This window comes from Lingula anatina, chromosome 7 (assembly GCF_051362555.1).
Source record: "Lingula anatina isolate TDL-2025a chromosome 7, LinAna3.0, whole genome shotgun sequence".
Lineage (NCBI taxonomy): Eukaryota > Metazoa > Brachiopoda > Lingulata > Lingulida > Lingulidae > Lingula > Lingula anatina.
In genome coordinates this window covers 4772391-4788254 of record NC_141773.1, presented here as the reverse complement: position 1 = coordinate 4788254, position 15864 = coordinate 4772391, and the positions used below count along the sequence as shown (strand labels likewise).

Genomic DNA, 15864 nt, shown 5'->3' with positions numbered 1-15864 from the left:
AGCAGGGAAACAGAGTTAAAATTGTCTACATGTTATATGTTGTAGCTGACAAAGCGTGGTTTCTACAACCTCCATGCCTTCGACAGATGTAGTAAAATGCTTGAAAAGGCCAAGCAGAAGAATATCTATAAAAAGGTGATGTGTATGAGTCTTGGTCCTAAGGTGCTGGATATTCCTGATGGTAAGTATTTTTTCATATGTTCACATTCTAATATATATTTTCTTCTGATACCAGCTAGAGACTTAATGCAAATAATGGCTAAATGGGCAAAAGGCGTCAAATTTTGTTACCTGTCACCATGCTGAAACATTATATCTTTAAAGCGCTCTGGAGTATTACATGTAGTTAATTTGGACAAATCTCCCATTGAAAGATGATCGTCAATTTATTGGATTGTATAAAAACATACACACATAGATGTGTCTAAGACACGTTTTTTTTTTTTTGACAAGAAACCCCTGTTAAATAGTCTTAATATTTATTGTGTCACTGCATTTGCAGATGGAATAAAATATAATGTAACAATGAAGTGTTTGCAAGAAAGGAAACTGATTGTCAAATATAATCAACTTAAATACTCATTCAGTCTTCGTGAATTAACAAAAAGGAATACTCAATACAATTGACATTCTCGATTGTAAACTTCAGCGTAAGAATTAATAACGTAATTAGAGTTATCACTCAAGTTTTGCAATCATATCATTTACAAAACTAAAAAATACATTGACACTATATATCGATGAAAACAATATTAAACTGACAATTTCAGATGATACATTTTAGAATTTAAGCTCTATCTTAAGATAAAATCTTAAATTAAAGCAATAATAACTCTTCCTTTGAGATTCAAAATTCCGCAAGAAATACACTGTAAACAACGCATGGAAATATTTTCTATTGTATTTTACCACTAAAACGGCCGTTATTGTAGTAAAACTAAAATCTGTGCTTGTCAATAGGGCTTTCGATGCCTTTCTTCCCGGTCGTCAAGGCATCCTTTGCTAATGACGTAAGGGTGTCACGCGGATTCTCGCGTTCATTCGAGACCAAAATAACATGGCGCGAAACGCGTTGATGCAGACGCAGACGTAAGTTGCGAGTTTTTGTACAGTGCGTCGGATAACGAAAAGCCCAGAATGGCACACATTGTGGATATAAATGCATTTTTTTAACAAAAAGACGAATATATCTCATGAATCTTATATTATTGTTATATAGGCCTAGTGTTGTTGTTGTCTGCTTTTCCCGCGGTTTTAAGTAGGTCACCAGTGACTATGCAATGTCAGAGAGGGCTTCGTCAGTTAAAATCGATTTTAACAAAAAAAGTACGGGAAAATTGCCGTTTTTTCCAGGAAAATCCAATTTTTGGCCAAAACGAAGAGTTATTATGACTTTTAAGTATTTATCGTACGCAACACTGGGAACGGTTATGGATAAATCTTCGTTTATTTATCTATTTATTTATTACTAGACACATACGATGCGGTCATAATGACAGGAGCGGTAGCTCCTGGTCATATGGATGGAAGGTGCTTTGCAGAATTCATTCGTATTGTTAAACCAGGTAGGTCACTTTGTCCGTTTTATGACATAGTATAATATCAGGTAAAAAAGAAGGCAGTTTGACGTTTGCCACATTGGCATGTCAGCTGAGCAAGATGGAGAAATGGAGGAGGGAAGCCACTCGACTATTGTGAATTAACCTACCTGTACATGTGCATCGTGTAACATAACAGCAATCAATTGACTGATTATTTCATAAGCAAGACCCAGGGGTATTTGCTTCCACACTGAATGCGACCAAATGTATTTCCAAATGTATAGTTTGATTAAATTTTTTAAAGAAATGCCAGGTTGCATATATTGGAGAAAAATACACCGGTAAGCGTCCTACTTACTTTCTCATAATATGGATACTATCATCTCCAATCATTTGTTTCCTTGGAAATATACAGCTAATACATATAAAACCATCTACCACATCATACATGTTCCTTAGAAAACTTTTTTTCAATATTTTTAAAATTCCACCCTTATTTTTCTCCAAAGTAAGCCCTATCAAATCTATTTCACTACTATCTATTGACAAATCTTAGTGACAACTTATATGTACTATAACCTGATGCCAAAATAAAAAAGCCCCTTTTTAAAAAAGAAAATGGAAAGATATTTCAAAAACAAGAAAACCATGGATGTTCAGTTTTTTGTATCCTTCAGGTGGATACGTGGTGATCGACACCATTTGTAAATACCTACTCGGCAATGAATATGAAGGCAGGAGCTGGGATGAATTAATTGACGACCATCTGATGGCCGGACGCTGGGTGACGGTGACCAGACGACCGGTGGAGAACACGTTTAACAGTCTGGTCGGAACTCAATACGCGTTTCAAGTGCAGTGAAGTGAATGAGGTCTGGGGGGGGGGGGGGGGGGGATCCCAACCACGTCAGCTATGAGCACAAAAAGCAGGAGGAAAGCTATGGGAATATTCTCGTGGCTACTTGCTGTTTCTTCTTAATCGTTAGACACCCCCATACAAACACACTAACAAACTATTAAAACTTATACATATAAACTACTTTGGAAAACAATTCTTACTAACTAAATTTAGCATCAACTTTAAAGTAATTTACATTTACATTTACATTTGCTTCTAGGAATCGGGAAAGGTTCTACAAGATTCTACATGCATGTACATGTATAGTGCGTGCACAATTTATTTTGCATTGTTTATGAATGACAGTCTATTCGGTTTTAGTATAGTTTTGGTCAATCCTTGAAGGTTATATTTGCCTCACTGGTCCCTTTCTTTTTATTTTCATTTTATTTATTTACTTTACAGTGTTGTTCATGTTACGATGTAAATGTAAGGCATCGTGTATCAGGCGTTTAAAAAAGTCACTATTATTTGACATTCAGTATCTTCACCATTTCATGGCCCCTTGCATTGGAAATTTGCATAGAAGGGAGAAACATTTATTTCCCGAAAAATTCAAATGTTAAAGTGAAATCATTGAAAAATTGGCAATACTAAGATAGAGTATTCGACTATTGAGCATTGATTAAAAATATCACTTTTTAAAAGAATATCCTACATAATATTACAGTTTCTTTAAAACTGTTGAATTAATTGAACTTTGAAATTAGAAACCTTTTTTTTTCCTCAATTAGAGTTATATGTAAAAATTAATAATCGTAGCATTACTACTAGTACTACTACTACTTCTATTTATAACAATAATAATAATGATATTATGCCTTTATATTTAACTCTATACCAAACCCAAGTTCCGCCAATCTAACCAGGCCCACCAGATCCTCTTCTCTTTGCTTAAACAGGAATGACAACAAAAAACATCCAAAAACCTACGGCCACTGGGTATTTTCAATTGCAGCACCCTCTTAATGAACATGCCTCACACATTCGGACTACTGATAGTGTTGAGGTTTTTAAAACACTTTAAAACAATCTTATTTACACAGAACGTCAATTTATTTTACCAATTGAAATTATATATTTTCTCATTTTATCATAAAAGATTTATCATTTAGATTATTAGTATTATAAACAGCATTAATTATTTTAATTGTTTTATTCACCACATTTTTAGTATTCATATATTATTTGTAATTTTGATAATTTTATTTGTAAACAGCACTGAGACGATGTATAGTGCGCTTATTAAAAATATATTATCATTGTAATTATTACATTTAGTTTAGTTCTTAAATCCATTTAAAATGATCAGTTGTTCAGTAGAGTTTACAAGTGCTTGATAACAAAATTACCACGATATGTAAAAATAAAAAAAGCTTAAAATCCAATTAAAAGTAAGATAATCAAAAATGGAATTTTCTGAAAAGATAAGGATTAAACTCTTTTTTTACCAGCTGATTCAATTGAACAAAATTCAATTGGTAGCCTTTTCCATTCCACCTGACCAGCTGACTTAAAAGAGATGTCTCCATAAAATTTAAGCTTCAGTAACAGTTTATAGCTGGTCTCAGATTACTAATAGGAGCATAATGGACAACTAAAACGTTTCAGTAAGTTGGTAGCACTTTGTAAAAAGCATCAGGGACAAAAGCTATAAGAAGTTAAATATAACCCCGGCTTGACGTCTCAGCCAATGCAATTCTTTTATAATCGGTGTGAAATGATTGACCATAGATGTAAGAGTGAATAAACTAGAAGAAATGCTTTGAATACACTGTAGTCTTTTTAGCTGTTTTTGGGAAATCCATATAAAAGAGAGCTACAATAAACAAAGACTCCGTGGCTGTAGCTGCGACAGAGTCCCATTGGTGACGACAAATTGTGTCTAATTCTTATGTTACATACTGCAGACTTGCGTATACCGGGTACTAGTATTCGCTTGTTCATGGAAAGTGTTCCTTCCATATAGTTGCACCCATTTAAGAATCCTTCATTATTGTCGCAATTAAGTTAACAAATACATCATCAATTTAAATATACAAATGGGGATGCAACATTACAGAAATGAAGGATCATGGAGGCAAAAATTACACTGGTAATTGGTAATTGGTAGAAAATTCTTGAGAGGACAATTAATGTTGGCTATCCATACACTCCACACTTGTCATTTTATATAAGTGAATGCATTGCATGAATGTCCTTAGTGGAAAGATGATTTTCTGAGAAATAACGTGTAATTATTTTGACTGTTTAGCAGCTTGTGGCGGTCATGATGCAGATTTGTAGATTCCAAAGCGGGTAAAATTGATAAATATATATATATAGATACACACGGATTAGGGATAAATGATAATATGCTTGCCTCTGTTTGTTTATTACACTATTTGTTTTTTTTTTCCAAGAGTGACTTCAAGGTGGAAGAAAAAATTGAAATATTTCGAAATCAATCTGAAAAAAAAAATTAAAACCTTAAAAGTCATCAAAAACATTTTCCAAGGTTGAACAGAAGACGGTGGCTAAGATTCTTTTGTGCGATATCATGCCACAGTCTATGTTTTAATTGTCCTTTAATAAGTTTAAGGAGAAGCGATTCTTGCACTTTGAATGCGTTTAAAATCTTGGCTTGGAACACTCTTATATATGGCTTGAAAACACATTTATTTGATCTTCCTGAGTAGCTCAATCTCACCTACTACAATACAATCCAATGTCACAACACATTTTACCCCCTGATCACGTGACACAATATTTATTTTTTCTTCAAGTCACGTTCACCTAAGGAGGTCAAATATTTCTCAGATTTGCAGTCTTTTTTTGTTTTGATGGGGTGGGAGTGAATATAAATAATAATATTAATAATAATAATAAAAATAACAACAACAACAACAACAAGTATTATTATTATTATTATTATTATTATTATTATTATTATTATTATATTGCACCCGAGTGTGTTGAAGCAGAACATTGCAATAATAATAAAACAGGTGTGTTTGTGGCATACAGTTTTTAAGGCTGAGTGTTTTAACTTAAAAGTGTTTTCATGCATACACACACTAGTTTTTTAACAGTCATCTGTAGTAGCCAAGGTTATGCACACAAAGGTGCAGACGGCTGTATACCTGAGGTGAATGCACAGGTTGTGTCCTACATTTGTACAGCACATAACGCTTACGCAGATTTTATAATCAGAATAATACGACAAACCTTAACACAAGAACTAGGCAGCACATAACAGACATAACATAGTAAAAAGTACACAAAATAATGTTTCGGCCAGTTTTGATTCACTAGCTGTTACATAATGCTCTAAAATAGCATGATTATCCTTGCCCTCTTTCATTTTGTACCAGTTTATATGGACATTGAAAAACTAGCCAGTGATTCAATCCTATGTCGTATAAAGCCACTTAGAATGCTAATGTGTGAAAAATGAAAATTTCACACATAATAAAAGCAGAATAATTACCGTAAATGTACACAGATAATGCTGATTTTACCAAACAAAGCTACTTGGTAAATTTAAAGTAAAACAAAAATACGGTTTGGCTGTTATGGGACGAACGTCACCAAAATTGTGCAAAAAGCATTAATCATTACCGTAAATGTAAAAATCAATCATGCTGATTTAAAACAAAATACCGTTTGGAACTAATGGGCAAACGTCATGTGTCAGACAGCGACAGTGTCGGCGACGACGCGGACAGACAGACCAATCAGAATGTATACAGACAGTAACAGTGTCTGTATATTAAAATATGGCCAAGCAAGTGGAGCAGTCTCTACCAATCTTGGGTGAGCTTGGGAAGCCAGGCATCGACAGTGAGGGAGTGGAAAAAGTTTACGCAAAATGGGCCCATGAATATGATAAGGTAATGGTGAAATGATACGTGATCCGGTTTTGATAATAATTTGTTCACCTATCGACGTTGAAGGTTGCAGATTGTCGTACCCTTTCATCAAATTCTTGTCCTTCCCCACTGGATCAATACTATTTTTTCGACATCCCATTCTATTTCTTGTTTCTTTTGATAAATACTTTTTTAATAGAGACAAAAAAACTACATGTGCCTTAATCTAAGCTCAGATAATCTACTAAGTAAATTAAAAGCAATAACCTCGTTTGTCACCCTGAATTGTTACCCTGAATTTGGGGTACAATATGAAAAATATATTTATCAATAAAACCATTTGATGTTAATATGCTTTGGTATGATGCTGTTATTAACTTTGGACATATATGTTTAAATCTTTCTAGGATATGGTAACTCTAAAGTACACTCAACCAAGTGTCGGCGCAGCCGAAATAGAAAAATGCTTAAAGGATAACAAAGACGCAATTATTTTGGATGTCGCCTGCGGAACTGGTTTAGGGGGCATAGAGGTGATTAATATGTCTGAGTTAGGGGTATATGGATTACTATTTGTTAGTACTCACGTTAATACTGGCTGAACATTTTAATGTTAAAACTGACAGATACGTTGGCACTGCTTTTGTACACTTATATCCAGTTTTCTTTGGTTCATGATAAGCATATTCTTCAATACTAGGCAGAGATGATAAATGCCTTTTGACACACGTTTTACCGGTGGAAGGGAAATAAAGTTAAAATATCTACATGTTTTATGTTCTAGTTGACAAAGCGTGGTTTCCACAACCTCCATGCCTTCGACATGTGTAGTAAAATGCTTGAAAAGGCGAAGCAGAAGAATGTCTATAAAAAGGTGATGTGTATTAGACTTGGTCCAGAGGGACTGGATATCCCTGATGGTATGTACCTTGCATATTATGTACCACAATATTATGTGTTTCCTTTTCTCTCTAGCTGGGGGCTTAGTGTAAAATAATGGCCAAATCGGCTAAAGGTGACAAATGTTACAATGTGATAGCCGTTACCATGGTGAAACAATACCTGGAGAATTACATGTACTTCGTTTTGACAAACTTCCAATTGCAAAATGTTTGCCAATTTATAGAATTTTACAAAAACATACACACATAGATGTGTCTCTGATACATGTAGTTCTTGACAAAAACATTGTTTTGTTAATAGCCTAAATAGGCCTACCAATTTATTTGGTGGCCGCATTTAAAGATGGAATCAAAATGTAATGTAATAATGAAGTATTTGCGAAGTATTCAAAACATTATATCCAGATTAACTACTCATTCAAGCTTCGTAAATATATATAAAAAACATACTTAATACAATTGACATACTCAGTTGTAAACTTCAACTTAAGTATAAAAAGTGTGATACCTATTAAGTACTTAAGTCTAACAATCATACCATTTACAAAACCTCAAAAACATTTTATTTGTCATTAAAATTTTTCTACCTTTGGTTTTTTAAAGGATTTATGAAAAATCCTTACCGCTAAATGTTATATAATGTCCCAATAATTGGCAATAGTATTCCGTGTTTTTCAAATTAAACATGTTTAATTGGCAATTTAAAATGAAACATTTGATAATGTAGCTCTTATCATAAGTCTATCTCGTACACAACACCGGCACCGTGGAGAACTCTTTTTTTTTATAATACTCTTTGTCTATTTATTACCAGACACGTACGATGCTGTCATGATGACAGGAGCGGTAGGTGATGCTCATATGAATGGAAGTTGCTTTGCAGAATTCATTCGTATTGTCAAACCAGGTAGGTGAAGGCGACATTCACTTTGTCTCATTTTATGACACATTTTTCTAGGGCGATATGATAATAATTTAAAAAAGGACGATACGTAATGTGTACAACGCATTGATTATTTTGACTAGGTACCGTACCTGTATGAAAGACCCAGTAAGATTTCGTGCTGGTATATAGTGCGAAACTAGCTCATTTAAATAAGAGAGTGCAAGTTTGTAAAATACTGCATGTGCAAATGTTAAATGTTTAAATAAACTGCGTGCTAGCACAGGAAGCCAGTGCAACATTATTAAAACGGGGTGATGTGGTTGCCTTTTGGAGTGCGGGTCAGTAGGCGAGCAGATATGTTCTGTGCACGCTGCAGCCGTTTGCTTTCTTCCTCCAAAGATCCATATAAAAAGGGAGTTGCAGTAGTCAAGTCTTGATGTAACTAGGGTATGTATAACTGCTGCTGGAGTAGAATCAGTCAGATGTTTTCGTAAGTAACCAATGTTTCTAATATTGAACATGCACGTTTCGGATACGTAAGAAATTTGCCTGTCCATGGACAATGTACTGTCAAAATGGACTCCCAGGTTTTTTGCGTGAGATGAGACTTGTACAACGGTGGCACCTATAGACATGCTAAGACTGCGGGCAATGTTCCTATCGTGTGGTTGAGATATTACTAGGAATTCAGTTTCCTCGTCAGTTATTTTCTTATTATCCACCCCTCAGGTGAGAAATACAGTTAGTTATTTTAGAAACCGATGTTTCAGGGTATCTCATATTGCAGAATGTGTAAAGCTGAGAGTCATCAGCATATATGTGATAACCGATCTCGTGAAAACGAAGGATTGCCCCAAGCGATAATGTATAAATACAGAATATGAGTGGTCCTAACACACTGCCTTGTGGAACACCAAAAACATGTTGAGCTAATCTCCGTCCATGCATACTTATTGTATTAAGGTAAGAACGGAGAAGATGCAGTGCTGTATATTTTATCCCAACAGTTTCTAATGATCCACAGTGTCGAATGCGAGGGAACAAGTGAAACAGTAGTTTGACTGTCGACAGCACAGAGCAAATCATTTTAAATTCTAAGGAGTGCTGACTCGGTGTTGTGGTTCACCTTGTATACCGACTGCATTTTCTCTACCATGTTGTTTGCATCTAAGTGACTGAACAATCTTGCAGCGATCACACGCTCTACCACTTTAGACAGAAATATATAACGTATTTTTGCAAAAGTTTTGCATTTAGTTTAGGCTTTTTCAATAATGGACGGATAATTGCAGGTTTAAACAACTCGGGGAAATCCCCGGTTCTAAAACAAATGTTTACAATATGAGTTATGAGACCAATAATTGCAGGGAGAATCTGGGAGAGCAGTGTTGACGGTATAGGATAAAGTGGGCATGATGTCCTCTTGGATCTAGAATGATTTTTGTCACCTCGTTTTCCGTTGCTTCCTCGAAGGCAGTAAGTGAGAGTGAAAGCTTCTGGAAAAGATAGAGATTGGGGGATGTAGTAGTGCCGCCACTTTGGAATATAGAAATTTTTATTTAAAAAAAAACGTTTTCTAATGTACCTTTTTATACAGGTACATAGTCAAAATAATTAATGCGTTGCACACATTATGCATCGTCCTTTTTTAAAGTATTATCATATCGCCCTAGAAAAATATACACCGAGCAAGAACAATTGTACAATTTGGAAATACATTCATATTACCTGATGACAAATTTAAAAAAAGCCCTTTTTTAATAATCAAAATGGAAAACTATTTGCAAAAAGGGAAACCATGGCTGTTCAGTTATTTTATCTTTCAGGTGGTTACGTGGTTATGGACACCATTGTTAAATACATAAATGGCAGTGAATATGGAGGCAAGAGCTGGGATGAGTTAATAGATGACTTCCTCATGGCAGGACGCTGGGTCACGTTGACCAGACGAAAGGCGGAGAACGCGTTTAACAGTCTTGATGGAATGCAATACGCGTTTCAAGTGAAGTAATGTTGTCTTGGAAAGGTGGGGGTGGGGTGAGGTGGAGCTGTGGTCCCCACCTACTTTAACTACGTTAGTCATGAGCGCAAAAAGCAGATGGTGAACTATGGGAATATTCTCGCGGCTATTTTTTCTGCCCCTCACAGTCAAACTTAAATGTGCTTCCTATTAAGTACTTAATTTGGAAAAGCAATTATTATCAACGGAATTTAGCATCAACTTTAAACTAGTTCATATTTAACTGCTTACAATTCTAGGAACTAGGGAGATTCTACAGGGTTCTACATGTATATATGGCGTATGTACGTGTATAAGAGACAGCTGGCCTATTTGCTTTTGTATAATTTGAGTTAATCTTTAAAAGTTATATATACATACCTGCAATAAAAACCCATATACGGTATATGACACAGCAAGGGTACCGGCTCACACCAGATATTTTTCAATGTTACCAGAATGATACAACAGATTGGTCACGTCTTGCACAAATATCTGTTTTACTCGATGAAAGTGAATGCTATGTTCACAGTGTAGCTCTATTCTGCATTATCGAAGACATTAGGCAAATGCAACTTGAGCCGAGTGAATGGACATTGGAGTGGCGACTTTGTTTACTTAAAACAGTATATAGTTTTTTTTTTTTTTTTTTTTTTTTTTTTTTTTTTTTTTTTTTGATTTGCCGATAAATTACGATCAAAATTATTTGACTGTTTAATAGCATTGGGTGGTCATGGGGTAGATGTTAAGATTTTGAATTCGGTAAAAAATCAATCAATTTCAAATTTTCTTTCCATATTTTTTATAACTGAAAGGTTTAAGATTTAAAGGATGGAGTTGCTAATATTTTCTCCTACATTCTTACACTATAACAATCTAGTATACACCCTTTTTTCTCAAGGCGTGACTTTATGGTGGAAGGAAGATGGAAATCGATCTGAAAAAATTAAAGTCTTCTAAGCCTCATAACTCATATCTAATAAATTTAATTTCCCAAGAACAAACGCCCCCCCCCCTTACTAACCGTTTTTTTTTTTTTACTTCTTTATCTGCCACTCGCCCTAACTCTGCATTTTAGAAAAAGCAAACATTCAAATGCGTTTTCGTTAATTGACTCAATTTCCGGATGCCACGAGACTATCGAGCCGTACGTGACCCGCGTTATTTTAAAATTGTGTCAAGATGGCTGACTACTGAGCCTGAACAGGGAACAGTGTCTACGATTATTTTTTCTGATATTGATTAAGGCCATTCATCTGACAGTATATGTTTTAAGGCTTTAAATGTCTTCAGATACGTTCAGCAGGAAGCAATTCATACACTTAGAATTTGTTCAATACCCTAGCCTTATTATATAGCTTGAAAGCACATTCTGAGTAGCTCAATCTCACCTACAACATTACTTTCCATTGTATCAAAACATACTGTCCCCCCTCCCAATCGCAATCACATGAACTACCAATCTACGCAGAATTATCTTTTCTTAAATAAAGTCACCTCGACAAAAGGGAGTCTAATATGATTCACGTTTGTAGACGTTCGTTGTTTTGATGAGGTGGGTATGAATATAATAATAATAATAATAAGTATGTGTGTTTGTGGCATAAAAGTTAAGGGTGAATGTACGGTGTTTTCGTGGTAACACATTCATGTATGTATTTTTTATGTAGTTTTTTATTAAGAGTTATGCTTAGTGAACCGGAGTTATACATGTGTGCACACATTGGAGCAGACAGCTACCGATATGTACGTGAGTCGAATGCACACGTTGTGCCCTACATTTGTTCAATACATAATGCTTACGCAGGTTTGAAAGAGCATAATACAACAAACCTCAACGCGTGAAGAAAAATATGGCCAAGCAAGTGGAGCAGTCTCTACCAATTTTGAACGAGCTTGAGAAACCTGGTATCGATAGCGAAGGAGTGGAAAAAGTTTACGCAAAATGGGCAGAAGAATATGATAAGGTAAAGTTGAAATGTTACGTGATTTGGTTTTGATAATACTTTGCTTACCCATCGACCTTGAGAGCTGCAGATTGTTGCATTGGATCAATATTAATTTCTTCGAGACTCCATTTTATTTCCTGTTTCTTTAGATAAATCTTTTTAATAGAGAGACAAAAAACTTAATCCAATCTCAGATCATCCACTTTATAGCAATCACTTCGATTGTCAGAAAAATGGGTTACTCTGAGCTTGGCGGGTACATATATGAATAACGTGAAAAATATATTTATCAATTAAACTATTTGATAGGAATATGCTTTGGTATGATACTGATATTATCATTGGACATATATGTTTAAATCTTCCTAGGATATGGTTACTCTAAACTACACTCAACCAAGTGTCTGTGCAGCCGAATTAGAAAAATGCTTAAAGAACAACAAAGATGCGCTTATTTTGGAGGCCGCCTGCGGAACCGGTTTAGGGGGCATAGAGGTGATTAGTATGTCGCTGAGTTAGTTACATCTTAACATATCTTTATATTTAAGCACACTTGGTATCATCACGGTATACCAGTTATCATCTATTAGTACTCACGTTAATACTGGCTCCACGTTAACCGCCAGCAAAAATGCAACCGCGTCGGTACACTTTGTTTAATTGTCTGCATATTCTTCTATCCTGGGCAGGGATGATAAATACCCTTTGACTCACCTTTTAACCAAAGTAGTCCACACAGTTTGGGCAGGGGAAATGAGTTAAATATTTACATGTTGTATATTCTAGCTGACAAAGCGTGGTTTCCACAACCTCCATGCCTTCGACATGTGTAGTAAAATGCTTGAAAAGGCCAAGCAGAAGAACATCTATAAAAAGGTTATGTGCATGAGGCTTGGTCCTGAGGGTCTGGATATCCCTGATGGTAAGTTCTTTGTACGTGTACATACACAATGATATATATCCTTTCCATTATCTAGTTGGGGTGCTTAGTCTAAAATACTTGCCAAATCGGCTAAAATTGGCTAAATTGTTTGCTTTAGATTAAGTATTAAAAGCGTTATCAGAGTTACTCGAGAAAATATTTTATTTGTCATCAGAAGGAACCACTATTGAACTGTCCAAGGCGTTTCAACACCCTTGGTTTGATTGAAAAGTTTATGAAAAAACTTCCTTACCGCTAAATGTTAATGTCGCAGTAACTGGCGGTTTTGCTTGGAATGTTTAAGTTCTGAATTTTAAAGTGTTTAATTGGCAGTTTCAGATTATATATTTTAGAATTTAAGCTCTTATCTTAAATTTATATCGCACACAACGCTGGACACGTGGAGTTTGGTTATGGATAATTCTTCTTCATTAATTTATTTTATTAATTTTTTTTATGCGTTTATTCACTCAAAGAAAAAAAAAAGAAAATATACATACATAATGAAATATTTAAACAGATAATCAAAGATTGAATGCATGTAAAACAATGCTGATGATAATTACGGTAATTAAATACTTATAGATAAATAAAAAGAGCGTAGATATATAGAAATACTCTCACTCACTCATCCATCCATGCATACTACGCGTATTGATGTCGCTTGTCGCTTGTTGTGAGCTACATATCGGCAACTATAACATATATAATGAAATATTTAGATAGATAATCAAAGATTAAATGCATAAAATACTGATAATAATTACCGTAATTAAATGCAGATAAATAAATGAGAACATAAATATATAGACATACTTTCACTCACTCATTCATCCATACATACTACACGTATACATGCTTGTTGTGAACTACATAACGGCAACTATAGCGTACTAGAGGTGAAATTTTTAACACGTTATGGTAGGAATGAGTTTCCATTTTGTATTAAACCTATCTTCTTTTCCTGTCTTTATAGCAATGTATTTTTCTATTTTCTTCTTCTGGCTAAGAAAATGCAGAAACAGTTCAAAATCATAGACTGATGGATTTTCTGAATTTTTGTTTATGAATTGTTTAGCCACAATAATACAGAAATTTAAAGCTTTTACGCGCTGGTCGCTTGACAGACACCCGTACATTATAGTTTTTTTCATTTTTTCTGAAGTGTATGGCATTATTCGGAATGTTCCACCAGTTTTCAAATGCAATCCAAATATTTCTTGCACGTACACATTCCACAAAACGATGTATTTATTTTTATTAATTAATCAATTTATTAATTTATTTATTTATTACTAGACACGTACGATGCGGTCATGATGACAGGAGCGGTAGGTAATGCTCATATGGATGGAAGTTGCTTTGGAGAATTCATTCGTATTGTTAAACCAGGTAGGTCACCATTTTACCACTCTCGATTGGCAGTTCTCATAGGCAATTTAAAACAATTTGCATGACCCCTCTTTTTAATTTTTATCATATCGTCCAAGAAAAAAAAGCCTTGAGTAAGCACACATTTTAAATTGAATCCGTATTTTAATCCGTATTTTCCTAATGACAACATTTAAAAAAAATCAATCTCCTAAAAAGTGAAATGGAAAAATATTAAAAGGAACAATGAAAACTGGTTGTTAAAGTTTTTATTATTCTTTCAGGTGGTTACGTGGTGATGGACACTATTGGGAAATACCTACATGGCAGTGAATATGGAGGCAAGAGCTGGGATGAGTTAATAGATGACTTCCTGATGGCCGGACGCTGGGTCACGGTGGCCAGAAGACAGGTGAAGAACGCGTTTAACTGTCTGGACGGGACGCAATACGCTTTTCAAGTGAAGTAATGTGGTAAAGGAGCCAATTGGGGGGGGGGGGGGGGCGACTTATCCTAACTTACTTTAACCACGTCAGTCATGGGCTCTGGGAACAGGACGGGACAGACACACTATATTTGTACAACCAATAAAACATTGGTGAAACAACTGAATTCAGCATCACCTTTAAACTATTTTGCATTTAAATGTTTACAGCTCTAGGTAGTAGGTGCCGGAGGTTTCCCAGGGTTCTATATGAGGGTATGCAGTGCATGTACACTATATTTTCCGTTGTTTATCAGTGCCAGCCTATTTGCTTTTGGTATAATTGGAGTCAATCCGTAAAAAGTTATATTTGCTTAACTTTTCTCGTAGCTTTGCATTTCATATATTTATTTACCTACTCGTGTTATTCACATTGTGCTGTAAGACATCATATAGTTGGTATATAAAAATGAACTAATTTTGAAGTTTAATTACATTAATCGAATCGAAGTTTGGCACAGATTGTTGATACTTTATTTCCTGAAAATCTCAAGTGTTAGAATGAAACAGTTTTGTTATTGTCATTGATATTATCGTATGATTGACAGGTGTCAAAACTGCTGACACCCCGCTATCAGAAGTCACATAGACCAGTGTAACAAAACTGAGGGTCCGTGTAACAGAAAATCCGCCCTCCATTTAGTTATAATGGTTAGGGTTAGCCTGACCTAAGTGGGTCAAAATCTAGGCTTACTTGTACGAATGGATAGGAAGCGGACTCTCTACCAGGAGGGACTCTCTGTTACTCCTGTATAGCATTATTTGACTTCATATTTATATTATGAACCAGTTGACTAAAAAGAGATGTTACCTAAAGTTCTAAGGTTTAGTGACAGTTGATCTAATGATCTCAAATGTCTGATAGGAATGTAATGAACAACTAGATAAAATTATAAAAGGCATCATGGTTGAAAACTTACAACTCGTATAAAAGTTTAAATTCTGGCATGAAGTGCAGTTATTGTAATACTGGTGTGATATGATTGACATAAGAAATACGAGTTAAAATGAAATGTTTTTCATGCGTTGTAGCATTCTAATATATAATAATAATAATAATA

At 34.9% G+C, this 15864-nt stretch overlaps 3 protein-coding genes across 3 annotated transcripts; all 3 read left to right on the top strand.

Annotated features, from left to right (window-relative positions):
- The first annotated feature begins 24 nt into the window (after window positions 1-24).
- Window positions 25-2634, top strand: LOC106174348 (methyltransferase-like protein 27). The gene is made up of 3 exons (XM_087018540.1): window positions 25-181; window positions 1473-1565; window positions 2219-2634. Exons 1-3 carry the CDS (start codon window positions 97-99, stop codon window positions 2401-2403), a joined length of 363 nt encoding a protein of 120 aa, XP_086874666.1. The 5' UTR covers window positions 25-96; the 3' UTR covers window positions 2404-2634.
- Window positions 2635-5440: 2806 nt separating this feature from the next.
- On the top strand, window positions 5441-10563 carry LOC106177336 (methyltransferase-like protein 27). The gene is made up of 5 exons (XM_013560077.2): window positions 5441-6311; window positions 6698-6823; window positions 7075-7210; window positions 8007-8099; window positions 9905-10563. Exons 1-5 carry the CDS (start codon window positions 6198-6200, stop codon window positions 10087-10089), a joined length of 654 nt encoding a protein of 217 aa, XP_013415531.2. The 5' UTR covers window positions 5441-6197; the 3' UTR covers window positions 10090-10563.
- Window positions 10564-11900: 1337 nt separating this feature from the next.
- LOC106174350 (methyltransferase-like protein 27) lies at window positions 11901-15864 on the top strand. The gene is made up of 5 exons (XM_013555882.2): window positions 11901-12044; window positions 12396-12521; window positions 12813-12948; window positions 14248-14340; window positions 14604-15864. The coding sequence occupies exons 1-5, from the start codon at window positions 11931-11933 to the stop codon at window positions 14786-14788; spliced, it is 654 nt and encodes a 217-aa protein (XP_013411336.2). The 5' UTR covers window positions 11901-11930; the 3' UTR covers window positions 14789-15864.

Bases quoted from the DNA above. Each gene is read 5' to 3' on its own strand.
- LOC106174348 (XM_087018540.1), top strand. From the start codon at position 97: ATGCTTGAAAAGGCCAAGCAGAAGAATATCTATAAAAAGGTGATGTGT. The intron at 182-1,472 runs GTAAGTATTTTT...ATTTATTACTAG, and splicing joins GGTGCTGGATATTCCTGATG to ACACATACGATGCGGTCATA. The intron at 1,566-2,218 runs GTAGGTCACTTT...TGTATCCTTCAG, and splicing joins CATTCGTATTGTTAAACCAG to GTGGATACGTGGTGATCGAC.
- LOC106177336 (XM_013560077.2), top strand. From the start codon at position 6,198: ATGGCCAAGCAAGTGGAGCAGTCTCTACCAATCTTGGGTGAGCTTGGG. The intron at 6,824-7,074 runs GTGATTAATATG...TTTATGTTCTAG, and splicing joins CTGGTTTAGGGGGCATAGAG to TTGACAAAGCGTGGTTTCCA. The intron at 7,211-8,006 runs GTATGTACCTTG...ATTTATTACCAG, and splicing joins GGGACTGGATATCCCTGATG to ACACGTACGATGCTGTCATG.
- LOC106174350 (XM_013555882.2), top strand. From the start codon at position 11,931: ATGGCCAAGCAAGTGGAGCAGTCTCTACCAATTTTGAACGAGCTTGAG. The intron at 12,522-12,812 runs GTGATTAGTATG...TGTATATTCTAG, and splicing joins CCGGTTTAGGGGGCATAGAG to CTGACAAAGCGTGGTTTCCA. The intron at 12,949-14,247 runs GTAAGTTCTTTG...ATTTATTACTAG, and splicing joins GGGTCTGGATATCCCTGATG to ACACGTACGATGCGGTCATG.